The 25,478-nt window shown below is 66.9% G+C and overlaps 1 protein-coding gene across 1 annotated transcript in view; it reads left to right on the top strand.

The window, feature by feature from the left end:
• LOC111146581 (adhesion G protein-coupled receptor B1) overlaps positions 1–25,478 on the top strand; it is a 63,587-nt gene that overhangs the window by 25,945 nt on the left and 12,164 nt on the right. Inside the window, 7 exon segments of the mRNA XM_022502194.1 lie at positions 10,104–10,245; positions 16,169–16,272; positions 18,200–18,302; positions 18,555–18,705; positions 19,186–19,255; positions 20,639–20,705; positions 22,961–23,046. Coding sequence (XP_022357902.1) covers positions 10,104–10,245; positions 16,169–16,272; positions 18,200–18,302; positions 18,555–18,705; positions 19,186–19,255; positions 20,639–20,705; positions 22,961–23,046 — 723 coding nt within the window.

Below are 25,478 nucleotides of genomic sequence, written 5' to 3'. Positions count from 1 at the left end.
GAGTCTGCCCCAGCCCCTTCCCCTGTGCCCTTCCCTTCTCTGAGTCTCCCCCTACTTCGTCCTTGGGGGGCGGGGGCTGGCAGAGCCACGCTGGGGACCTGCCCTCTCCTGCAGGGGCTGCTGAGCCCAGGCCTTCCTGTCTCCTTGCAGGGGCGGGAGCGGGAGGGGGCAGATGGGCCAGGAGGTCATGGCACCTCCCGCTGCTTCTTGGCTGACAGCCCGGTTCCCCCCCGCCCCCGCCACTGCCCTCCGCCCCACGGGCCCCTCACTGCTGCCCCCCTCAGGGATGGGGGACCTGTTTGCGCCTGTCCCCTGTACCCAGTTCTGCTGCAGCCTCAAACACCACCTGCTCTGAGAGGTGCGGACCCCTTCCTGCCCGTTTTCCCACACTCACAGTCCTGTCCCCTCCTTCCCAGCTCAGACCCCAGGGAGTGTTTCCTGCCTCCTGTTTGCCCCTACTCCTGCGGAACGGGCCCCCCCGGGCAGGGCCTGGGTCTCGTCCACTGTCCACGTGTCTCCCCTACTGGGGACACACAGTTAAGCCCCCAGGAGGTGAACAGAGGCTGCTGGACTGTGCCCCGTTTGAAGGGGGCCTCATCCTCAGGGGACTGGGAGTCGCCCGTTCCCTCCTTCCCTGCAGCCAGTCTGCCCGGTGGGGTCTGGCAGCGTCCCACTGTCGAGGTGCCCCCACGCCACCCACCCAGCGGGATATCCACCAAGGTGCACCCATCCCTCACCCCTCACTTGTGGGATGAGAGGGGGCCCCGCAGGAGGGCAGGGGCCAAGGAAGCTGCCCCCACTGGAATGCCCGCTGGGCCGGTGTGTCCCAAGGGTGGGAGGTCCTGTGTGTGTCCTCCAGCCACATTTGGCGGGTCAGGAGAGCTCCTCGTTCCAGCTCGGGAACCCCCGGCTTGGCCACACCCGCCATGCAAGCCCGGGCCTCAGCCTCTCTGACCATACGATGGAGGAGACAGGTGCCCACCACCACCCACTCTGGGAAGGTGTCGCCAGCCCCCCAGCCCCCACCAGGCACCTCACAGGCCACGGCAGAGGATGGGACTGCCAGTGCTAGCCCAGAGCTGGCCGCGGCCCTATCTGCCCCCTTCCTCTCCCGACCCTCTCCCTTGCTTTCCCCTCTCATTCTGGTCATTCTGGAAGAGCACGCTGGTCACTCCTGGCCGGTGACAGACCTGGGGGCATGTCTGAAGAGGGGGCTCTGGCCGAGGAAGGGGGTGGTCTGGCCAGGAGCACGGCGTGTTGGTGTGGAGGGTGCATCTCAGGGCAGGGGCCTTCCCTGCGTACGAGCTTCCTACCATTGTGTGTCCAGCTGTGACCCGCGGCCCCTGCATCTGTCCCGTAGCCTCTCCACACGCTCAGGTGGGTGGGGATGTGGTCCTCTGAGCAGAGCATCCACGGAGACACAGGGGTCAAGGAGAGGAGCCCCTGAGCTCAAGAAACCTGGCTGGCAGAGTGGGACTGGCGCTGGGTGGCACGTGGGTGGCTCTGTTTCGGAGGTGCCTGCAGGGGTGGGAGATGGGCCGGCGGGGCGTGGGTGTAGATAGACGAAGTCACCTACATTGCTTGTCTGCGGCCACAGGGCCGAGTGGCCACAGGCCTGGGAAGGGGGGCTTGGGACCAGCCGGGCCATTGCCATTGGCACCCGCACCCCCCCAGCAGCACCCCCACAGGCTCTGCCACGTGAGTCTGTGTCGGGCTCTGGCTTTGGGGGGGGCACGTTGCTGCAGGAAGGGGTGCACACGGCGACGCACAGGGCCCCTCTGGCCAGTGCACAGAGTTGCTTTGGGGTGCTCCTAGCAGGGCCCCGTCCCCCCGTCCGTCTGTCCTTCCAGGGACACCATGCCAGAGCCGCATGTTCCCAGCAGCGCCCACCCACAGGGTGTGCTCACCCCATGGGCACACGGGGCCCCCCTGCATCCACCCAGGAGGGAGCTCCACCGTGCTCCAACATCTGGTCCTGCAGGGACCGCCCTGCCCAGACCCCGTCCTGCCGCCGTCCCTATCCTCCCGGGACCCTCCCAGGTCCAGCCCACCCCAAAGGCTGCCGGGCCTTTGCCCACTCTGTCCTTGCAGCAGCGTCTGTCCATCCCTCTCTGAGGCCACGCCCCCAGGTCCGGAGCACCTGCTATGACCCAGCAGCTGAACAGGTGGGAGGAGCAGGGGTCCTACCTGCTGCAGGCCTGGCCTCGAATCTCGGCCCCATACCTTACTAACAGGGTCGCGGTGGGCGAGCCCTTTTGGCTCCTTGAGACATGGGTTTGCCGCAGGGCAGAAATGAGGTGATGGGTGTTGAGTGCAGGTCATTCAGTGGGAAATGGTCAGCAGGTAGGCGCTGTCCCTACCCCTCCTCCAGGAAGCTCGCGAGAGAAGGCCCCTCTCTGACCCGCACTATGCCCTGCGGGGTAAGTGCCGGCCCCGGGGGCCCAGCGGGAGGTTCCCCAGCTGGAGCCCACCTGGAGACGGGCAGCAGAGGCCCTCTGGGCCCCAGCGCAGTATGTGCAAAGGAGCTGAGGCAGGGGTCCACGGGCTGGACTTGCAGGATGGGTGGAGCTCTCCTCCCTTGAGATGCTTGCTTCCCTCCGCTGGAGGCTGTGACGGCTGGTTTCCTGAGGCAGAAAGGTCTTAATCCCACTCCCCAGGCAGCCACGGCCCCTGCTGGTGGCCTGGGGGGGCGGGGGGAGAGGGCAGTGATGCGGCTTGTGGGGGGGCGCAAGGTGGGACAGCTGTGGCAAGGACTCCCAAGATGTCAGCGAGGCCCGAGGGCCCATTCTTGCCCCCAGGCCTCGGTGCTGTGCCGGGGTGGCAGGAAGCAGGGCACGGTGGGATGACCTCGCGCGCCAGACTCACTGGGCCTTGGGAGTCAGGGGAACTGCAAGAGGCCTGGAAGGTTGGGTGGCGGTCGGGGTGCGACAGGCCGTGCTGACGGTGTGGCTGCCTGTGCGCATCTGTCCTCGGGTGACGGGGAGGCGGGACCTCCCGCAAGACAGGTTCCGTCTACACAGCGCCCCGGACACGGCAGGTGCGGGGAGCGCTCGCCGGTGAAAGCAACGGGCTTGGCAGCTGGTGTCGGTCCGGCGATGGCCGCGGGGCTGGTTCTGAGGAGGCGAGCCAGCCACGCTCAGGATGCTCGCAGCGGCGGTGACACCAGGGACCGTGAAAGCACAGAGACGGCGGGACAGTGGTGGGGACGATGGTGCTGTCGATGCCGACGGTGGCAGTGCTGGCGCGGAGGGCGGTGATGGCCGTGGCGGTGTTGCTGGTGACCGTGTGATGGGGTGATGGTGGCGGGCGCGTGACCGACGTCGGGGGTGTGGTGGTGATGCTGCTGCTGGGGTCGGGGGTGGTGTGATTATGGCATTCTCTCGGGGGCTGCCGGTGGCAGTGGCGACGTGGCGGTGGCGACGTGGCGGTGACGGTGGCCTTGCCCATGCGTCGTGCGGATGGTGGTGGCGAGGGCGGCGGCGGCCACGGGTGCATTGTCGGGGGCGTCGATGGGGTTCGTGCGACGTCGTCTTGGCCTTGGTGGCTTCGGAGCGGCCGTGAGGGCACAGACAGCGGCGACAGGGAAGGCGGTGCGGCGGTGAGCTCGCGGCCCCCTCCCTGTGGGGCCTGGGCACGCCCGTGGCGCAGTGGCCAGCCAGACCACAGCGGTCAGTGTCAGATGGCCCCGGAGTGGAGAAGATCGAGTGGCAGAGCGGAGGGAGGCTGGGGAGGCTGTGGCATCCGGGAGGACCTCTTGGAGGCCACCGGGCTGAGTAGGCTGGGACAGGTGGCCAGGTTTGGGATCTGTCGGGGACGCCGAGTGCAGAGCCCGCCAAAGGCAGGCCGGGGAGGGGCTTGCTGGATGAATGAGTAAGCAGACCCCTGGCGGAAGTGTGGGCGCCAAGGCAGGGGTCCGTCCGTGGGCAGAGGTAGGGGACAGGAGGGACAGAGCTTGGATGGAGGGGTGCCAGGGGGAGTTCTAAGTGAGGTGACAGGCTCAGGTCAGGTCCCAGGGGTGCAGGCCTCTGAGCTGGGGGAGGTTAGCAGGTGGAGCAGGGTCAGCAGGCCAGATCGCTGGCTTGCAGGGCTGGTGGGCCCAGGGTCCCACCCTCTCCCAGAGGCCCAGGTCTGCCCCGGGTGTGGCGGATGTGAGGGTGAGAGCCTGGACCACGGGAAGGGCCAGGTTTCCAGGCCTGCAGCTGGGAGCTGACTCCGAGCGTGGCTGGCGCCAGGTGGCAGTGAGGCGGCCGGCATGTCCGCATCGTGAGCAGAGGCTCCCGGGACAGAATCCTGTGGCTCAGACACTGGCTGCTCCAGGAGGGCCAGCCCATGTGCAGGAGCGCAGGCCGGGTCTCACCCAGCAGCACGCTTAGCGAGACCCTGGTCAGGCAGGTGTCCCTCCCCCAGGGTCCACGTGTTGCAGATACCAGGATCCTCCCAGGACCATGGGTGTTGCCCCCAGGACCTGAGCCAAGACAGGATAGAACTGACCTGGGCCGGGCCATGGCGGGGCAGACTCGACCTGGCCTGCGGGTTCTCATGAGCTGGTGGCCAGCAGGGATAGATCTGGGCACAGAGGGAGCTCAATGAGGCTTCTCCAAAGGACCAGGTGAGTCAGCCAGGGGACAGGAGGGCCCATGGTCAGAGACGCCGGCCAAGGTCAAGGGCTGGAAGCAGGAGATGGCACCTGTGCGCTGGGTCACCACTGGCTCCGTCCAGCTGGCGTGGGCCGGCAGGTACAACAGGGCCAGGGGAGCCTGGGAGTCCTGACAAGCTCCGGCTGTGGGCTGAGGCAGGACCCAGGGAGAGGGGTCCTAGTGCAGAAGCAGGACAGGACCTGAAGGAGGGGTCTGGTGCAATGCTCAGGAATTCACAGGCTATCCAGGTGGGCTTTCTGGAGGAGACTCAGCACAGACCTTGATCTGTGGCTCAGAAGTCAGCAGGGAGAGGTGGGGGGTAGGCCTTCTGATAGGTGAAGTGTGATTTAGCAGGGCCTCGTCCTAGGCTAGAGGGTGTGGGGAGCACGAGGGGAGGCCAGCCCATTGATGATCTTGAAGACCAGGCTGAAAAGTCCTGAGGGGCCTCTAGAAGCCTCTGCGGCAGATACTTTGCCCGTTCCCCGTTACCCTATTGGACTGTGCTGTGCCCACTCCGGCTTTTTTCGATTGTGTAGGAGGCTACCTATGAGTCATTCACACTCCAGTGTGAATTAGCCCATCAAACCCCAGGGGACCCTGACGGTTCTAATCCTGTAATAGACCTGCTCCGTGGGCCGGCAGGAGGCTTCATGAATGCAGCGAGTGCCCTGGTTCGGTGGGTGGACGGATGGACGGGGCGGGGGGGCCGGCTGTCAGAGCACCCACTCTGTTACCATCCCTCGATGTACTGTGAGCTCCAGGCCCAAGGCAATGCGGCCCCACGTGTCCCACAACAACGCACAGGCGGAGCCTTGGTTCTCCCCTCACAGGGCTGGCAGCTCAGCGCCGAGAAGCTGGAATGGAACCCGCCTGAGCGGGAACAGACCCGCCTTCTTGGGCTGGGCACGGGCCAGGAGGCAGGGGGCAGAGGTGCCATGGGCTGAGCCTCCTCCCAGGGTCTGTGACACCCCTTGGCTCCCGCGCACCCTGAGCGGGGTTGGGGACCAGGCCCGCTGCTGATGGCAGCCTGCTTATCTTCTCTGAGCCGCTCTTGGCCTGGGACACGGGGACAGGCAGCGGCTCCGCTCTGAGTGCTGAGTGTGTGGTGGCGGGGGGGCAGGGTGGTTCTGTCCCGGGAGCCCCTGAACGTGGCCCAAGGAGAGCCCCTGAGGAGCAGAGCAGTGAGGTCAGGTCAGGGAGGCTGGATGGGCCCCCGGGGCCCTGGGGTGTCTCAGTGAGGAGGGGGCCGTGGGAGCTTTGAGCTGAGGACGATATGCCTGGCACATTTCCTGGCACGGTGAGGAGGCCGGTCGGAGCTGCTGACGGGTGGGCCGTGGGCATGGGAGAGAGCGAGGGGTGGGGTGGCGTCGAGGTTGCCATGGGCAGTGGAAGTTTAGAGGGGCGGAAGGGAGTCTGGGCTGGTGTCCCCACCGGGGGGCGGGCAGCAAGGCAAGCAGGCTGGGCCCAGGCCTGCCCTCCCAGAGGAGGCTGCAGAAGAGGACACTGAAGCCGTGAGCAGAGCAGAATGGAGGAGGAAGTTGTGGGTCAGGGACCGCCTCACTGGGGGAGCCCAGGAGCCGGCTGTGGCCAGGTGGCTATAGAGGTGAACCAGCCTGGCCTCCCAGCAGGTCAGGCAGTGTGATGGGGGAGGCGTGGCTCTGCTCTGGGAGCCCTGGTCAGATGGGGAAGACACAGCCCCCCTAAACCTCCCCTGGACTCAGGCATGGAAGAGCTCCCGCTCTCACCCTCTGGGTCTCCCTGCCCTCCTGGTCTTGGGGGTGCCACTGCCCCAGCTCCTCCTCTCGCCCTGGACCTAGAGAGGGGAGGAGGAGCAGGTGTCACTGACCCAGATTCCTCAGGCCTGGGCTCAGGGAGGTGGGGGGGGTTGGCTCCATGACCCAGATATTCCAAGTTTTGGAAGCTCAGTCAAGAGGCAGCACATGGTCTCCCAGTGCAGGAGGGGAGAGTGACCTGCCTGGGTTGCAGAGACGGGGATGGGGTCCCTAGAGCAGGAAGCACTCCGGTCAGACATGGGAAGAACTTCCAGATGTTGGGGTACAAAAGGAGGCCTCCTAGAGGTTTTGCTGAAAGAAGGACTGAGAATCCCCTGGCCTTTCCCGGGTCAGAGGGGGAGCCTAAGACGCCGGCGACAGGGCTGGGGTCAGGGACTGCCTGTCTACCTGTCCGGCTGCAGGTCAGCCCCGACTGATGTCCAGAATGGCACGGGAGACTTGGCTAGCCCTGGGCGCCCCGCATGGCCTGAGTTCTTCTCCTGATGTGTGTGGGGTGGGGGGAAGGGGCGGGGGGGCACTTGGGCAGGTCACCTCTCTGTGCTCCGGGTCCCAGGTTATCCTTGAGGATCCTTCAGATGTGTTCCCCACAATCCAGGAGTTCGGAGGTTGTGTGCCTGGAACGGTGTCGGACAGATAAGGCTGGGTGCTTGTCTGCGGGCCCTGCCGCTCGTGCTGTGTGGCCCTGGGCGAGGGTACCTCCTCTCTGAGCCTCAGCGGCTCTGTCTGTGTGGGGCAGCTGAGGGCTGTCATCGCGCTTCAGGGACAAGATGCACAGGAAACCGTTATCACCCAGGAGTGGGAGGAAGCAAGGAGAGGGTCCCCGTCCCAGCGCGCCTCCCTGACAACGCCACAAGGGCTCTCAGCGTCAGGGAAAGGTAGGACCCAAGGGGGCCCGCATGGCAGTCCCACAGGGTCCCACAAGCCCCTGTGCCCCCCTGCAGAGTGAGCACCTCAGCCCGCCTCCCGGACAGGGGGCCCGGCCCAGGGCAGGGGCCTTCTCGTGTCCTCTGTGACCTGAGGCTGCGGGCAGGCAAAGCAGGCAGCAGCCCCCCCACCCCCACCCCCATGAGACCGATAAGCTAATTAGCGTCTTCCTCAGGGGCCGGGCTGGCGTTCTCCCAGGAGGTGGCCTGCAGCTCTCAGCCCGGCGCCCTGCAGGCCCGGCAGCCTCACCCCGCCTCGCCTCGGTGCCGCCTCGGTGCCGTCCCCTCCCCAGCTCCCAGGCGGGAGAGCTGGCTTCCGGATGCCCCCGCCCCTCTCTGTGCTCGGAGGAGGGGAGCAGAGGCGGTGTCCTCGCCCGAACACTGAGAAACACAGTGGGGACTGGAACCAGGACTAGCTGGCCCCGGACTCCTGCTCGCAAGGATGGCTCCAGGGCTGATGTCCCGGACGAGCCCTGAGCTGGAGAGCGGGCGGCGGCCTGGCCGCAGACAGGGGTGGTCTGTGGGGCTCTCTCTTGGAGTGGCGCTGTCGGCCATCTCCTGGCCTGCGCCGTGGTGGCTGGCTCAGCGTCTGGCCAGCGGCTTGGGCACGTGGGGACGGTCACATATGCAGCTCCGGGCGTGAGGACAGGGAGCTTCTGGCGGGAAGGGGCACAGTGTTGGCCAGGGCTTAGCGCCCCATGCCCCTGTCCCACGTGGGGCCCTCGCACTCAGCGAGGCCCTGATAGGCCTCTGGCCAACGGTGTGGGGAGGACTAGGCTGGACCCGGGGTCTCCTGGGGAGCTCCAGGATGCTCCAGGACCCTGTACTCTTGGGCTCCTTCCATTGTCCTGGTCCTGGTTTGCAGCTGGTGGTCTCTCCAGCTCTGGAGGCAGACGTGGAGAAGGTCTCTTGTCTTTGGGTGCGGCTGCCCCCTGCCCCTCGCTGTGACTAGTGGCTGCTTCTGCACTTATCTCATGGAAGCCCCCTGACATGGATGAGCTTTGAGCTCCCCAGTCCTGGGCTCTCTTCTTTGAGCTCAGGCCACAGGGCTCTCTTCTCCCTGAACTCTAGACAGAGCGGGCCAGCTGGAACTCCGGGGTGTGGTGGGGGTACCTCCCAGGGCCTGAGCCCCAGTGCTCCCGCAGAGCCTACGGCTGGCTCCTGGGCCATGAAACTCTGCCTGGCCGCCACCGTAAACTCGGCTAGCCCTCTTGGGCCCCAGGGGCTAGCCCCCAGTTTTTCTTCTCCGCATAATGAGGTCAGGTCCGTCCCTGAGAGAAGGGAATCAAAAGAGCAAGGCCCACGTCCAGGCTTCTGGCCCAGCCCAGAATATATCCCTGCCCCCCGGGGCCCGGAGCTCAGAGCAGGGATTGTGTAACATCTCCTGGGCACCAGCACCAGCCCGGGCTCTCAGATCCCTGCAGCCAGTGACCCTCCTCGTTCCCGGAGATGCTCCCGCATCCACGCAGGCACTGTGTTGGGGGCCTTGAGGTGTGTGCCTGCTTCACCCTCCCTGTTCTGCAGCTCAGGAAATGGGAGCTAGCGGCGAGGGTAGGGAACTTCCCCAGGTGACACCCTGAGGAGGTGGCCAAGGCTGATGGATGGCAAACCCAGGTTTTGAGCAGAGACGGCACTCCCAGGGTGTGTGTGTGTGTGTGTGTGTGTGTGTGTCTGTGTGTGTACACACCTGCCGGGTCAGGGCCCCCATGGGGAGAGCACTGGGCAGGGAGCTGTCAAACCCCCAGCCTGCCAGGCGTGCAGGGCCGGGGTAAGGCCGTCCAGCTGGCAGCAACACTCTGCGGCTCCCTTGTGCCTGGGCACAGAGGCCTGACACCCCCCGCTCGATTCTAGGGCAGGTCCTGGGAAGACCCTCGCTGCAGAAACCTGGAACTTTCCCCGAAGTCCTGAGAGGAGGCATGGGGTCTGAGTTATCCACGGGAGAGCGCAGGCCTTTTGTGGCCCTGGGTTCGGGAGACCCCTCTAGGCGGTGGATCCCCAGGCAGGGTTTCCTGCTTGAGACATGCGGGAGCCCCCTCCCCCGGGCCCCTAGTCGGCAGGCCCAGCGGCTCTCCCGCCCCCACCCCACCCCACCCGCAGGCCAGGGGCTCCAGCAGGCAGGTCCAGCCCAGGGCCAGCTGTGGTGGCTGGACACTCCCAAGTTCCTGGGCAGGCCGGCGGGCCTTGCAGGGATGCGGATTGGATCTACGGCGGCGACCGGTTCGCCGGCGGCCGCGGTGTGGAAATGGAAAGGCGCAATCCCGGGCCTCCAGACAGGGGGGAAGGCTGTTGTGTCCCCGGCCTGGGGCAGCGGACGCCAGGGGCGACCAGCCCGCGGAGGGGGAGGCGGGGGCGGTCCCAAGGTCACCCGCGCGCGGCGCCGGGCTCCGGGCGGAGGCGGCCCCCCCGCACCCCTCCCGCCGCGCCCGCCGCCCCCGGCTCCGCTGGGCTCGGGCTCAGGCTCCGGCTCCCGCTCGGGCTCCGGCGCTGGCGGGAGGGGGGGGGCGGCGGGCGGGGCGCTCGGCGGGCGCGGGGCCAGGGCTCGGCGGCCCGCGCTCCCGAGACTCGCCTCCCGTGGCTCGGCGGCGGCCATGGGGCGCGGGGCTCCGGGGGCCGGCGGCGGGGCGGGCGCGTGGCTGCGGGCGCAGGTGCGGGCGCGGGCCGGCGGGGACAGGGGGCCGGGCCGCCGGCCGCCCGCCGCTCACGCCGCCCCTGTCCCCCCCCAACCCCACCCCGTGTGTCCCGCCCCCCAGGCCCTCCTCCCCCGCCCCCCCGCAGCTCGGGCCCTGGTCGTGGCGCGGCTGCCGCACGGTGCCCCTCGACGCCCTCCGGACGCGCTGCCTCTGTGACCGGCTCTCCACCTTCGCCATCTTAGCCCAGCTCAGCGCCGACGCGGTGAGACCCCGGCCGGGACGCGCGGGGGGCGCGGAGTGGGGGCGGGGAGGGGGCCGCGGGGCGGGCGCTTCCGGCGCGGGAGGGGCCGGACCCATCCCCGCTCGGGTCCGTGCGCCCGGTCGGTGTCGTGGCCCGCTGGCCAGCCGGTCTCTGGAGAGCGTGGGTGGGAGCCGGGTGGGTGGCAGCGGGGAGTTGGGGACCGGCCTGGGAGGGGCTGGGCAACCTCCCCTCTCCCCCAGGGGCCGATGGGTGAATCTCCCCCACTCTCCTTGGGAGCCTGGACCTTGGAGGGAACCCATCCTCCCGGGAGCTGGGCAGGCTGGGCCCAGGCATTTGAGGACTGGGGGAGGGCTTGGCCTGGCGGAGCCCGCGTACCCCTTCACTTGGCAGTGCGCCCCTCAGCTGGGCGAGGGGGCCCTGGCCTGCCAAGCAGAGGGAGGGGAAAGAGCTGCCACCTTGGCTGGGAGACCTTCCCCGCCCTCCCCAAGTGGACCCTGGTCTTTGGAGGCAGCCACGTCCCCAGGTCAGGGTCCCGGGGTGGCTGAGGGTGCTGGGTCTGGCCCAGGTCCACGGCTCTGCTGGGGAAGGCCCCATCATCTCAGGGGCCTCCTTTTTGTTCCCGTGATTCTTGTGGGGGCTGCTGGTTTCTATGGCAACGGCACCTGGGGCCAGCTCCCAGGCTGGGGCCCTGGGTGCTGGGCTTGGCCCCCTGGGGCTGAGGGGTTGTCTGTTGCAGGGCTGAGCGCCATTCACGGGTCCCAGGAAACACCCCCCCCCCCGCCCCAGTCACTGAGCCCCCTGAGGAGGGAAAGGGGCTGGGGTCTTCGCTAAGACCCCGGGTCTAAGGCCCGTGTGGAAGGATCATTGAGCAGCAGATGTGGAGGACAGACTGGGGTGGGGGACATGGTTGTCTTGGTGTTTGGGGCAGCTGGCCCTCATCCAGTGGGGGCGGCACAGCTCTCCCTTCAGGGAATCCTGGGTTCAATGTGAAAGATGGCTCCGGTCCTTTCTGAGAACGTTCTGCCCACCACCCTTTGTCCAGTGGGACATGGGTAGGGAGAGCAGTGTTGTCCGCTAGGGTTCCCCATGGGGGCAGAGCCCAATGGGACCCTAGAGGTCATCAATACTAAAACCTTCCGTTGGCAGGCAGGTAAACTGAGCCCTGGGGAGGGCAACTTGCTCAAGGTCTTGGGGCAAGTCGCTGGACGGGGGTCTGTGCTCTTGGTCCTGACTTCGGGGCACTCTCCCCCATTCTCCTATCCCTGTGAAAGGGCTGTTGGTGTTGTCGGTTCTAGGGAGGGCCCTGAAAGCTGTAACCAGGGCCATCCCGGGGACTCCCTGGAAGAGGTGGCTTTCTGCATAGGTGGTCATCAGTAGTACAGCAGCAGACTTCTGCACAGGGAAGCAACCAATGGGACTGGGGGCTTCTTGAGTCCCTGCGGGGCCAGACCCTGCAGGATGGGGTCCCCAGGTGGCCGCCCATCCTTCGGAGCATGGAGAGGGAGGACCGGGGACAGGGGAGCATTCCAGAGTGGGATGTGTGTCCAGGGTTGGTGTGGCTGAGTGTCGACACACAGGCTGGTCCCTCATACACACAGACTCCAGCCTCGTGCCCCGTCACTCTGAGCCTTCCCCTCTGCCCCCCGCCGTCAGATGGAAGAGACTGCCCTGAGGGTCGGGCCAGCTGAGGGGGGCGGGGGGGAGGGCCCCACCGGCCCAGGGTTTGCGGTGTGGACTGCGTGCCACGGTCAGTGCCTTCCGCAGAAGGTGGCGTCCCACCAGGGGCTGAGCTCTGGGTCAGCTGGGGTGTGGAGGCCGAGTCTGGTGGGGGGCGGGTGGCTGATGCTGGTGAGAGGCGGTGGAACTAGGAGCAGAAGGCTTGGGGTCCAGGGCCTTGTCCCCAGCCTGGTCTGCACCGGGGATGCTGGGGCCAGGCACACTGGAGGTCGACGCCTCAGGCGGGGCAGGTCTCGGTCTGGGAGGGGTCGGAGGTTTTGTTCGGTACGGGGGTCAGCAGCCACGGCTGGGGGGGGTTGGTGTCAGCATCTGTAAAGGTGGGACCCCGTCCCCGTATCCCAGAAGGGGAGCTGAGGCTGAAGGCACGGCCGCTCACGGGGGCTGGAGTCATCCAGGGGCCTTGGGGCTGAGGGCAATGTACCTGGCCACTGGGAGCCTAGGTGTCCCCAGCAGTAACTGGCACAGTGGTCATCTCTGCCCGACCCTGGGGACCCCTCACGGGCACGAGCGTGAGCTCGGAGCCAGAGCACCGGAAGGACCAGGGCTCCACCGCCCACCTGGTGCCGGCCTGCCAGTGAAGCTTGCTAGTACCTCCCTCTCTTTTCCTGGCCGGCTCCGGCTCCGGGGCTGACCCCGGAGACCCTGATTGGGAGGGCCCGAGCACGAGGGTGAGATCCCTATCTTGCCGCCTGTGAGGGACTGGGGCCTGTGCCAGACCCCAGTTGTGCCCGGGAGGAGCACGGGGTCTGCATCCAGACAGGCCTGCAACAGCCCAGGCCAAAAGGACAGGTGCTCTGGGCACAGCAACAGCTTCCTTCCCTCCCCGCGGGTGGTTTGGGAGGGGAACACCAGGAGGAGGTGTCTTGTGGGGCCTTGAGGGGCAAACAGGAGTTCACCGGCTGAGCTTAGTGGAGAGGAACAGTGGTCGTGCCAGGGAAGGTGAGGAAGGCAAAAGCCAGTGGGGGACAGGGTGGGGCTTGGAGGGCAGGGCAGGGGAGCAAGGCCAGTGCCGGGGAGAGCTGGAGCTATACCCCAAAGGCAGTGGGGAGCTGCGTGGTGGGGGAGGTGACAGTGCGATTGGGGTCTTGGAGGGCTCCCAGCAGGAGTGGGGACAGAGTACCCCAGCCGGCAGGTGGGGTGGTGGCAGAGGTGGGCTGGGCCTGGGGCAAGACAGGGCACCACCTACCTCTTCCCTGGCTGGAGTGGGACGGGCGTGGGGACTGGGGTCTGAGCAAGTGGAGGCATTGGGAATCCTGGGGCCCAGAGTGGCCACGGGGACCGGGAGTCCAGGGGTAGAGAGGGGGTGCGGGGCTCCCACCCCAGGAGCCAGGGAGGAATGAGCTCCCAGACAGGGGCATGGACCCAGGCAACCCCCCGCCGCCACTGCCACCCGAGCTCTGTGTGGAGCCAGACTGTCAGAGCCCAGCTGTGCCACTGGCCGCTGGGAGGGCGAGAAGTGGCTCTGAGTCACATCTGTGAGGGGGCGATGCTGTCTGGCTCCGAGCTGCAGTGGGGCCTGGACAGGGGAGGGATCCACAGCCCGGCGCACAGCCTGGCAAGGAGGAGCACTGGAAAGCCAGTTGCTGCCGTGATGTGCTGGGAAGTGTGTCCCCCGCCTCCCCGGAGTCAGGGCTCAGCGTGGGACCAGGGGTCGGGGCTGTTCTGTGCGGGAGCTGTGAGCCACGGGCGGTGTTGGAGCAGTTACAGGACAGCAAGGACGGGCTCAAGGAGGGAAGTCTTTGTTTAGGACGTGTTGGTTGCATAGAGGGTGCAAGAGGAGATGGACAGTGTGGAGTTGATGGGGTAGAAACCAATGGGGACCTTATAGACAACAAAAAAGAATTCCTGGGTGCGTGGGGGCCCTGTACCTCAGGGAGTCTCCAGACGGGGTGATGGGGCAGAGAGACGAGGGGCTGGTTCAGATGGAACCAGGTCAGTGAGGGCCCCTGGGAGGTGGCGACCTCTACGCTGAAGGCAGAGCCATCCATGTGAAGGTCAGAGGAAGAGCACCAGGCAGCGAGAGGAGCATGTGCAAAGGCCCTGGGGTGGCACCAAACTTGGCGAGGGAACCAGTCTCCGGTGGGAGGCCGGCTGGCTTCTGCCCTCTGTGTGTGGGTTGGGGCCAAGCTCCTGCCCAGAGATCTCTAGTCCAACCCTCCCAATGAGGACTAGAGCTCCTTGGCGCCCTGCCCTCTGGTTCTCCCTCCTCCCTTCCCCACATCATCTAGAGCCCGCAGGCCGGGGCTGTCGGGAGTGACGGATGAGCCGGGTGGAGAGGAGAGAGCGGGCGGGCAGGTGGGCAAGTGGGCCGGCAGGTGGCTGCCAGGCCTAATGAGGGCAGATGGAGGCAGATGGCCACAGAGGTCGGGGCCGGAGCCAGCCACAGAGTGGGTGTGAGCCACTCACTTGGCCACCTGTGACTCGTGTGGCCAGCCGGGCTTCGAGGTTCCCTGGTGAGTGCAAGGGTTTGAGCCATGGCCCAGCTCCCCCACTGCCCAGGGACCTCCAGCTCCCCGCGTGGAAACAGGTTCACCCTGGGCCGTGACTCCAAGGACCTCCGGCTGCTTGGCTGACCTTGGCTGACTTTCTCCCTTTTCCCAGAGCCTGCCTTCCCTGTCTCCATTCATCTATCCAGCCACGCGGGCTGTGTCCGAGCTGGGCCTGGCCCGAGGGGGCTCAGGAACATGAGGACGTGGGGCTGTGGGGACCGGCAGTCCCCCCCAGTGGTGGGACCCGGGCTGGAACCCAGCAACACCCAGAAGGGCCTGTGGGTGGGCAGGAGGGGGTGTTTCCGGTGTGGGGAAGGGCAGCCCAGGCCACGGGGACAGCACACACATGGGTGGAGGGCAGAGCATGGTTTCGGCACCGTGCTGTCCGTGGGTGGGGACAGCAGCGTGAGGTGGCCTGGGTTCCGGCTCCAACTCTGGGGGCCCAAGGGAGATGGAAGGCGCCGCCTTGGGGCAAGAATGCGGGGCCTTCTGAGGCCGGTGAGGCGGGAGGGCCTCCCTGGGCAGCCCGCCGGGGTCAGCGGGGTCAGAGAGCTGCCCTGAAGAGCGTCAGCCTACTCAGACCAGGAGCGGGGACAGGAGCGTCCCCTTTAGGGTGGGGGAGCCCCTAGGAAGCCCCACACCCGCAGCACACCTCCTCCTCCCTCGAGTGCAGAGTCTGCAGGCTGGGGAGGGCTGCAGGGACTGGTGTCCGTCCCTCTGAGTGTCCTTGGCCTCCTCCAAGCGACCCCTGTCCACTGTGCGGTGGCCCTCTGTGTGCACTGGGTGGGTCAGGCAGTGACATGGGGCTGAGCTCGACCGACTGGGTGCTCAGGGCTATGTGGTGGGGAGCAGCCGGGCCCCCCAGCCCAAGCCCCCCACCCCCCCAGAGGCACCACGTGACAGCTGGGAAGGGTGTTCTGGGCAGAGGGACCGAGAGCGGCCACAGCTCTGCCTCGGTGGGAAGGAGGAGGTGGCCAGTGCCGGGGGTCAGGCCTGGCTCAGCGGCTTTGGAGCATTTGGACGGCTAGGGAGGGGATGGTCGGGCAGGGGTAAAAACCCTGAGCAAAGCACTGTTGCCGTCTCTAATGGTGTTTTACATGGTTCTCTGGCAGCGGCTGGGAGAAGAGCCGTGGGGGCCGGGCTCAGGCAGGGGGTGGGCGTGCAGTGCTGGGATCCGGCAGAGCAGGAGGGAGGGGAGGGAGGAGCGGAGAGCAGGGGTGCTTGGTGGGGCCGTGGGGCAGCAGGTGCTGGGGGTTGGAACTGGCGCGGAGGCAGCAGAGGCCGGACGGATGCAGCTGGTGCTGAGGGGCCCTTCCAGGAAGCCCGGGGTCCTGCTCTCAGCTGGTGTTCCAGAAGCACGTGGCCCGGGAGAGCCGTCCCTGTGGTGGGGCTGGCAGCCCCATGAGCCGACTGTGACACGGGGATGTGGTCCTTCTCTGGAATTGCGGCAGGGGGTGGTCCGTGAAGTGCAGACAAAGCCTTCGTCGCTAGGCTTGGCAGGTGGCTCTGCTTATAGCAGGGATGGGGAGGTGGGGTGCACAGAGACCCCGCCCAGGGGCCGGCCCAGAAGCACGGGCAGCGCAGGTGGAGGGTGCTTGGGGGTGCTGGGGTGGAGAGGGAAGGCTCCCCGGCACCCCAGCCTCAGCCTGCACGGGCCGGCCCCTCACTCCGCTCTCTTTCCGCCCCGGCACCCTCAGAACATGGAGAAGGTGATCGTGCCGTCGGTGACGCTCATCGTGGGCTGTGGCGTGTCATCCCTCACCCTGCTCATGCTGATTATCATCTACGTGTCTGTGTGGAGGTGCTGCCTGGCGCATGGGCCCGGCTGGGGGGGGGGGTCCCGGGAACGGGGCGGCCAGGGTCAGGTCCTGTCCCTTCCCCCTCTGAGGACAGCCGTGGGGGCGGGTGGGCTGGTCCGGAGCCCCCTTCCCAGTCAGCAGCGCCACCCCCCGTCTTCTCCTGCCCAGGCCATCAGGGATGGACCGCCCCACCACCACCCTCCGCCCTCTATCGCCCTCCCTCCCCAATGGCCCCCCACCTGCTCTCCAAGTGTTGCCCCCTGGATGCCCAATGGCGGGGTGGGCGGGCACAGGCCCAGAGTGGGCTGGTTGCCCTTCTGCTCCTGCCTTCCACTGCTGCCCACAGGAGGAGCCACGCTTTCTCCTGCCCTTTGAAGGCACTGCCTGACCGGTGCCAGCAAGTCCACTCCCCAGCCCAATGCCCTGCCCTGGGGCCTCAGAGCCCCCAGATTCCATGTCCTGTCATGTGGGTGTGCATGTCCACAGTCTTCTCTGAGCCTGGGTCATGTTTCAGGGCAAGAACCTCTACTCGCATCCCTGCCCCTCACCCCCTCCCCCGGGCTGCAGGGCCTCATCGCAGGACCCTGACCACCTCCCCAGGCAGGGTTGGGGCAAGGCAGCCATCCCTGGCTGTCCCCAGCTCTGGGGGAGGGACGCATGTGAACAGGCCTGAACCCGGGCCCGTGACCAGGATGGGCTCAGGTGTGTGAAGGGTGTGCGAGGGCAAGTGTGAGCCTGTGGGTGGGTCTTGTCGCCAGCCCCCAGAGCCCTGGTTGAGCCCCACTGAGCAGAGGGTTAGGACAGGGAGTCTGAGTCAAGGTCACCCGCCCCCACAGCTGCACAGCCCAGAGCTGATGCCACCCCCCGAGGCCAGCCAGCGAGGAGAGATCGATGTGTGTCTGTTGGTGGGAGGCGGAGCAGGCGGCCTGTGTTCCCCTGTCCCCCTTCCTGCCCGGGGGCAGAAGCCGACCCCTACTGGCCAAACAAACTGCACCCCGCCGGCATCCAGTGACGGCCCTCCTCCCCAACCCCTCCTCAGACCACCTGCCCCAAACCCCCCACCGGCCCAGCCCCTCCCTGGAGGCCTCAGTTTCCAGAGACCTCTGGGACCGGGAACCGGGGGCCTGGCACAGCGTTCTGAACCGGCTGCGGTTCTGAGGGGTTCGCCGGTGGTTTTCAAAGCGCCTCCTTCCTGAGTTCTGCTGGCTGAGTCACTGCTCCTGTGAGCTGTGGCCAGGAAGGTGGCCTGACGGTCCCCATGAGGAAATGGAGACCAACAGAGGGAAAATGACCCGCCCAAGGTCACACCTCGGCCCCTGAGGCCCAGCCCTGTCCCCTCTGCCCACCTGCATCTTGCCCCTCTGATCTCAGCCGCGGCCCTGGCCACAGGTGCTGTTCCCGCCACCCATCTCACAGATCCAAAGACTGAGGCACAGAGGGGTTGAGCCCCTCGCCCAGGGTTCCACAGCCAGGATGAGGCTGGGCCGCTGCACTGCAGGCCCTCGGAACCGCTCGGTCTTCCTCCCTCGAAGTCAGGATCAGACAGGGTGGGAAGGGCTGGGGGCAGGGGGCCGGCTGGAGTAAAGCCAGGAGCAGGCCGAGTCTGAGACCCCAGAAACGAGCTGTGTCCAAGGGATGCAAAGACAGGGAGAAGATCTCGCACAGAAAGGGTTTGGAAACTGAGGATAAGCCACTCCCAGCGGGAATGGGCGGCCCGGCAGGCAGCTCCCTGTGGCCCTCCCCGCGCGCCGGACCAGGGGCTGGAGTTCAGTGCGCGGTAGAGCGGGAGCGGGGATGGAGGTGGTGGTGGCGTGGCAGGGAGGCCTGCAGGAAGGAAGTGGCGTTCTAGTCTCGCCGTGGCAGCAGGACCCCAGTTCCTGGAGACACAAAACACCCCCTCCCGGGGCACTGAGCCGCGCTCCCCCACAGGTACATCCGCTCGGAGCGGTCGGTCATCCTCATCAACTTCTGCTTGTCCATCATCTCCTCCAACGCCCTCATCCTCATCGGGCAGACCCAGACCCGCAATAAGGTGCGTGAGCTTGGCCCTTCCCTGCACGCCCAAGGGAGCCCGGGCAGGATGGGGTGACAGGACCCCAGAATGCTCCCAGGGAAGCTGGTGCCGGCCCTTCAGTGGCCTCCTGTGAGGGGGACCTGACCTCGTGCCCCCCGCGGACACCCGGCTCGGGCCTGTCCCGGCCTCTCCGAGCTCCTCCCATGGGGTGGGCCCAGGAAGGGCGCCCAGGCCCCTGCCCGGCCTGAGCCGCCCGCCTGCCCCGCCCAGGTGGTGTGCACGCTGGTGGCCGCCTTCCTGCACTTTTTCTTCCTGTCGTCCTTCTGCTGGGTGCTCACCGAGGCCTGGCAGTCCTACATGGCCGTGACGGGCCGCCTCAGGAACCGCCTCATCCGGAAACGCTTCCTCTGCCTGGGCTGGGGTGAGTGGTGCCAGGCGGGGGGTAGTGGTGCCCCCCGGCCTCCGCCCACTGTCCCTGCCCCTTGTGACCCTGCACCACCCCCAGCCTCTGCCCTCGTCCTCCTGGGGCCTCCACGGGGTTCCCAGGTAAGATGTGACGGCAGATTCTCTTTGAATTTCAGATAATGAGTTATTTTTTAAGGATATCCGGTTGATGTTTGGAACATGTACAAGAAAATGACTTCTTTTTATCTGAAATTCAAGTGTGATCAGGCGTCCTGCATTTCGTTCGCTGACGGGCCGCCGTGCCTACAGCCCGTGGGCTCCCACCCTCGTCCACCTCCTGTTCCCTCTCTCTCCTGCTCAGCATGACCGTGTTCAGGACTCCGAGGACCCAGTTTGCCCCCGCCCCGCCCCATCCCCAGGGCTGGAAGGAGGCAGAGCATGGACGGGGGCTTGGATGGTGGGAGGACCAACCCCCTTTCTTTCTGGTCCTTCGCAGGGCTCCCTGCACTGGTCGTGGCCATTTCTGTGGGATTCACCAAGGCCAAAGGGTACAGCACCATGAACTAGTGAGTCGGGGCAGGGTGGGGATGGGGTAGAGGCCGCTCGGCTCCCCCAGACCCTCCCATTGCCCTAGAAGGTGACAGCTGGCTGCTGCCCGTCTCACAGAGGAGAGCCAAGGCTGGGAGAGGCCAGGAGCCCCGGGGGCTGGAGGCCGCCTCCCTCCCAGCTCCTCCCTGGCAGTGGGCAGCAGGATGGGTGAAATGGGGGCTCAGGGCCGTCAGAGCCTCAGCCCCCTCCTTTGGTACCCTTGGCTGGTCTGTTAGCCTCAGTTTTCCCCCTGCAGCCGTGCGTCCGTGCGTCCTTCCCCGCATGACTGTGGTGTGGCCCCGAGGAGGGCAAGGCCGGTGGTAAGGGGCCTGTTGCTCCAATGAAGTCCGCGAGGCCCCAAAGGGTCAGTTGGGCCAGGCAGGTCCAGGGGCCTTGAATGCCAAACCAGGAAGCTTGGGGAGACCCTAAAAGCACTGTAGCTTCCCAGGGTAGGGAGAGCCAAGGCCTGCAGGGGGGCTGCAGCCGCAGGCACGGGTAAGAACGGGGGAGCCAGAGGAAGGAGGAACGGCCAAGGTGGGCCGCGCAGGCTTGGCTCCCTGTGGAGCCCCGGGGGGACAGGCCGTCGCTGGGCCCTGGAGCAAGGCCCCCTGGGGCAGCAGGGGAAGTGGACATGAATGAGGTTCCGGTTACTGGAACCCCTGGTAGGGTGAGTGCCAGGAGGGAGTTACGGGCACGGCCGCACAGCTGAGAGGGCCGGGCGGATCGGGGAGCACCAGGGGTTTTGAAGGCTGAAGGCTTGAGGTTTGACTGCGTTGGGTGGACGCTCAAGGCAGAGGAAACAGCACGTGAAAACTGCAGCATCTTCACTGGGCCTGGGTCTCCTGCAGGCCGCCTCTCGTGAGGTCCAGGAGATCTGGGGGAATGTGGGGCCGGTGACCATGGCTGGTGTGAGGAGAGCCTGGGCCAGACGCATGAGCAGAGGCCTGGGTTACCTGGCCGTGGGGCCTGGGTTGTGTGGGCAGGTTGGGGGCCGGAGCAGGGACCCGACCCAAAGTTTTGGCACCGTGGCCAGAAGAAGGGTCTGTGTGTGAGACTGGGGAGGGCCTAGGAGGAGAGTTGGGGGGCCAGCCTGGGGGGTCAGGACAGCCTCGTGTCTGCCAAGTGAGGACAGCCTCGTGTCTGCCCGGTGCCTGCTTCTCTCTCTGTAAACTGGGGTTCGTGGGGCCGCGGTGGAGGGGGGCTTCCGAGGGCTCAGAGGCCAGAGTGAGCTGCTGTGTGCTGTGCCCCGGGGGGCCTGCTGGGTGCCGAGCTCCTTCTGCTGCTCCCCAGCGTCTTGCCGGCCTTCCCCAGGGGGCGGGGATGTCACAACTGGCCACTGACCAGCCCATCTCCCTCCCCAGCTGCTGGCTGTCCCTGGAGGGGGGACTGTTGTACGCCTTCGTGGGACCGGCCGCCGCCGTCGTACTGGTACTGACCCCCTCCCCGCTGGCCCAGGCTGGGCCCTTGGGCTGTACCTATTGCCCCTTCAGGGTCACCATGGTCACCAGGGGGTGGGTGGCGTTCCTGGCCCCCTGGAGCTGCCCTCAGGGTACACAGGTACAGACACGGGGGCGGGGGCGGGGGGGCGCCTGCTATCTTGGTGAGCCCCGCCTGCGTGGGTAATGGGCACTGCCTGGGGACTGGCCAGCAGGTCCGTGTGGGCTCGCCGGCTGAGTGGCCGGATGGGGGATACCGAGCAGAGAGATGGCTGACCCAGGACAGCAGGGAGTGCCAGTGAGGCCTGGGGGATGGGTAGAGCAGCTAGCAGAGCCTGAGGCTGGGGGGCCAGGGCTGGGCCCTTGCTTCCACCAGCTGTCCTGCTCTGGAGAAGGAAGCGGCTGCCTGCTCTCCCTCGCCACGAGTTCCCAGACACCTTCGGGGAGGGATGCGAAACAGTGCCACGGGCACACAGAGTTCCTGCCTCCCAGTTCGGGCTGGGCAGGGGGAGCCGGGCACGGCTGGGGGCCCCCCTGCACCCACACTGCCCAAGCCTGTCCCCCTCCAGCCCTCCGTCCCTCATGCAGTGCCACACACCACTCTGTGGCGGGGAAGCTGGGCACCGGCACAGGCACAGGGGAGACTGGGGGACCCTGTGTGGGAGGGTGGAGCCGTGGGCAGCGGGCCTAGCCCGAGGGTCCCGGCTCCTTTATTCCTTGAAGGGAGAGGCCTCCGTGCCGTGCATGTCAACGCGGCCCCTCAGAGACCGGGCCAGCTCGCCATCTTAAAGACAGGCAATGTGGGAGCAGGGAAGGCTTAGCCGATGGAGGCGGGAGCTCCCAGCCCCCATGTCCCCTCCCAGGGTGTCTGTAGGGCAAGGCCGGGGCCCCCTCAGGAACTTGGGGACACGCCGGTCAAGACCGCACAGAGCCTGCCGTGGGCAGGGCAGGGATGGCTGGTGGCCTGTCCCCCTGTGGCTCCGGCCTTGTCAGAAAATGAGGTCACCTGGGAAAGATGCCTCAACCCCAGTCAGGCCCTCCAGGGCTGGTGCCCGCGTCAGGGAACTTTCTGTTCGCACAGGGATGAACGGCAGGGCCTGCCCATGGTGGTGTGCAGGGTCAGGGGCGCTAAGAGCAGTGGGGCCACGGGTAGTCGGCCCCTCGTCCTTCTGCATCCGAGGGGTCCGGGACGAGGCCTCGTTCCTCTACCAGGCGGCCTCTGCAGAGTGGGAGCACAGGGGAGGGCGTCTGGGGGGCAAAGGAAGGAGCCAGGAGCCTCCCCACCCAGGAGAGAAGGCCAGAGAGGGGAAACCCCCAGGGCTCCAGGGCCGCGGCAGGGCCGACAGCCGCCATTGGCTGTGGCTTGTGGGGCAGGAACAGCGGGGAGCACTTGCTAGGGAGCTGGTGCCCAGTGGGAAGGAGGCAGGGAAGATGCCATGTCAGAGAGCGCAGGGGCAGTGCACCCCCGGGGAAAAAACCTAGATGGGGACGCTGCCCACGAGACGGCCCTCGAGGTGGGCCTTTGTGAGGAGTGAGCTCCCTGTCATGGGAGGGATGTAAGGAGCAGGGGAGCTGAAAGGCTGGGGGTGGCCACAGGGCACCCCTGAGTGTGGGCAGCAGCTGGATTACCTGAGGCCCTTTCTGCGGTGGGTATGGGCCAGCACTCTGGGGGTGCGTGGAGGTCAGCCTGACCTCCGACCTCCGGACAGCTGGAGCCCCAGCTCCAGAAGCTGCTGCTGCCCACCGTGGAGACGGCAGCTAGGCCTCAGGGCTATTGAGTGCATAGCGGCCCGGGGACGCAGCCTGTTGGGAGAGCCCCCCACATGGGGGCTCTGCGTCCCCACCCCGGGGCGTGCCGACCCCTTTTCCTGTCCACCCCCGCTGGGTGGGCCTGCCAGACCCTCACGGATGGGTCGTGCGGGAGGTCATGTGGGGGGACGGATGGGTCGTGCGGGAGGGTCATGTGGGGGGACGGATGGGTCGTGCGGGAGGGTCATGTGGGCGCGGGAGCTGGAGCATCTCGCCCCGGGTGGGGTCTTGTGGCAGGAGGACCCTACCTAACAGCCGGGGCTCGGGCGGGGGCCGGGGGGCCAGGCCCGGGAGAGAGTCGGGGGTCCTGTGCCGGCGGCCCCGTCTCCTGGCCTGGGGAGCGGTGTCCATAGGGCCCTGCTGCGGGCGGGAGCCCTGGTGCGGAGCCGGAGCCCGGAGGGCAGTCCCCCTCCCCCACCCCTGCTCTCTGCCTGGCAGGTGAACATGGTTATCGGGATCCTGGTGTTCAACAAGCTCGTGTCCAAGGACGGCATCACGGACAAGAAGCTGAAGGAGCGGGCAGGGTAGGGCAGGGCCCGCTGGGGCGCCTCACCTGCCTCCAGTCCAGAAGACCCAGGGCCCACTCTCCCCGCCAGCCCCCAGAGCAGGCAGGGAAACTGGGGCACAGAGGTCTGCGTAGGCTCACAGCCAGCCCCGGCCTTGCCCTGTGCCTCAGTTTCTCCGTCTGGCCTGTGGCCCATCCTCAGAAACCGGAAAGCCAGTTGTTTTCAGGGACCGGGCCCCTGCAGGGTCCACTAGGGTGGAGGGAGGGAGCCCCCGGCCTCCCCCTTCCCTACTGTGGGGTCGGGTAACCCCCAGCAAGGATGTAACCTGCCTGTGTTTGTGGTGCCTTCAGCGACAGGAGGAGAGTGCAGGGGTCAAATAGGGTGTCCCTCCTGCGTGGAGAGGCTGGGCCCAGAGAGGCAGTGCGTGGCCAGAGGACACGTGGTCCCAAGTGGCTGGGCAATGTCCAGTGTGCCTGGGACAGCACCTCCTCTCCAGCCCCCAGGGCATGGCAGCGCCGAGGTCATGGAGGGGGGCCAAGGACGGGTTGAGACAGACCCTCTCCATCCTGTCCCTGCCCCCTGAGCCCTCCTTGCCTTGCCCCTGCCTACTGCTCTGTTCGTCCCTCTGCCCTGCTGGTGTCTGCGTGGGGGTTCCGCCCCTGTTCCCTCTGTGCCCGTCTTCCATGTCTGTCTCTGTCTCCCTCCTCCTCGTCCTGCACTCCCGGAGTACCCTGGCTTCAGGACACCGTCCTCTGGGCTCCCTGATGGCTTCTGGTCATGGTCAGGAGTCTGCTGTGTGGCTTGGGAGGACGTGTGGGATCCGGAGGCTGGCCTCACTGTCCATGGGCCTGGGTGCCCCTCTCCCTGGGCAGTGGGCACGGAGGCGGCCTACCCCGCCTGCCCACAGGTGTTTCTGGGGGGCCCCGGGGCGCACAGGCCAGAGTGCTGGGGCAGCTCACACGTGACACCCACTCCCCACAGGCGCTGTTTGCTTTGTTTCCTACAAGAACCCCTGAGCCCACTCTCTTGTTCCATCCCCGTCTGTGCGGCCAAGGGGCCCGGGGTCAGGTGGGGTGAGCGGCGGGTGATACGGTGGGCGCGGGAGCCCAGTGTGTCCGTGTGGCTGGCCGGCTCCCCAGCCCTGGCCCGGGTGAGCAGTGGGTGCCCTGGCCCCTGGGTGCACCCGTGGCACCCTGGCGGGTCCCCCACGGACCAGATGCTCCCTGCGTGCTGCCACGGGCTTGCTCGCGCACGCACACATGCACACACGCACGCGCAGGGCCTGTGGGAGGACACTGGCAGCTAGCTCCCTGAAGCCCGGCGCGCTGGCTGGCGGAGCCCTGGCCCCTAGCTGGCGCGGTGCATGGTCAGGGCAGACTTGGGGGCCGTGGCCTCCCCCCCGGAGTTCTGCTTCTTTGTGCAAACATGGACAGATTGGCTCCTCTCTCCTCCGCACAGGCATGCATGGGGGCCGGACCCCGACGGCCCCCACCTCCCCGAGGCTCCTCTGCTTACCCCGGAGCCCCCCCGATTCCCCAGGACCGGCCCCGGGGATGCAGGCCGACCGCTGTGGTCGGCGAACGCTCCACCCCGTCTCCGTGAGAACTGAGACCGCTGTCAGCTCTTGTCTTGGGCTTTGCACTGCACTCCTGGTCAGCTGCCCCCGCCCCTCGAGTGCGCCCTCCAGTGGGCCGAGTGTGGAGCCCTCCCTGCGGCCCACGCCACCTCCCAGGGCGCCGGCTGTGCCACATCAGACCCTCTCCTGCCCTGCGCGCGCGCCCTTCTCCATGCTGCTGAGTCACACAGTTTGTTTTAAGCTTTTTCTGTCCTCTCTGTCACTTCTGCCGTCCACTCTGGGGGTCGTCCCCTAGCCGGCCCTTTGCCAGGCTCCTCTCCCTCATCCCCCGAGGCCTTGGGACAAGGAGGGCTGGACAGCTGGCGCCGCCGGGACGGGATGGGTGCGGGTCGGCTTGAGAACACGCTCAGCAGGCGGGTCATTGACGTGTGCTGGGGCTGGGGCGCTGTGTGTGTGCACGCGTGAGCATTTGTGTGTGCGTGAGTGTGCGTGTGTGAGCATGTGGATGTCTGCGCGTGCACGTGTGTGTGAGCATGTGGGTGTGTGAGTGCGAGCGTGTGGGTGTGTGCGTGCGTGAGCGTGTGAGTGTGTGCGTGTGCGAGCGTGTGGCGGGCATGAGCACATGTACTGTGAGCGTGCGTGGGTGTGCGTGTGTGAGCATGTGGATGTCTGCGCGTGCACGTGTGCGTGAGCGTGTGAGTGTGTGCGTGTGCAAGCGTGTGGCGGGCATGAGCACATGTACTGTGAGCGTGCGTGAGTGTGCGTGCGTGAGCGTGTGAGTGTGTGCGTGTGCGAGCGTGTGGCGGGCATGAGCACATGTACTGTGAGCGTGCGTGGGTGTGCGTGTGTGAGCATGTGGGGTGTGTGAGTGTGA

This window comes from Enhydra lutris, unplaced genomic scaffold (assembly GCF_002288905.1).
Source record: "Enhydra lutris kenyoni isolate GAN:26980312 unplaced genomic scaffold, ASM228890v2 scaffoldscaffold14, whole genome shotgun sequence".
In the NCBI taxonomy this organism is placed as follows: domain Eukaryota; kingdom Metazoa; phylum Chordata; class Mammalia; order Carnivora; family Mustelidae; genus Enhydra; species Enhydra lutris.
Note: the sequence above shows the minus strand (reverse complement) of the source record. Positions and strands in the feature narration are given on the sequence as shown.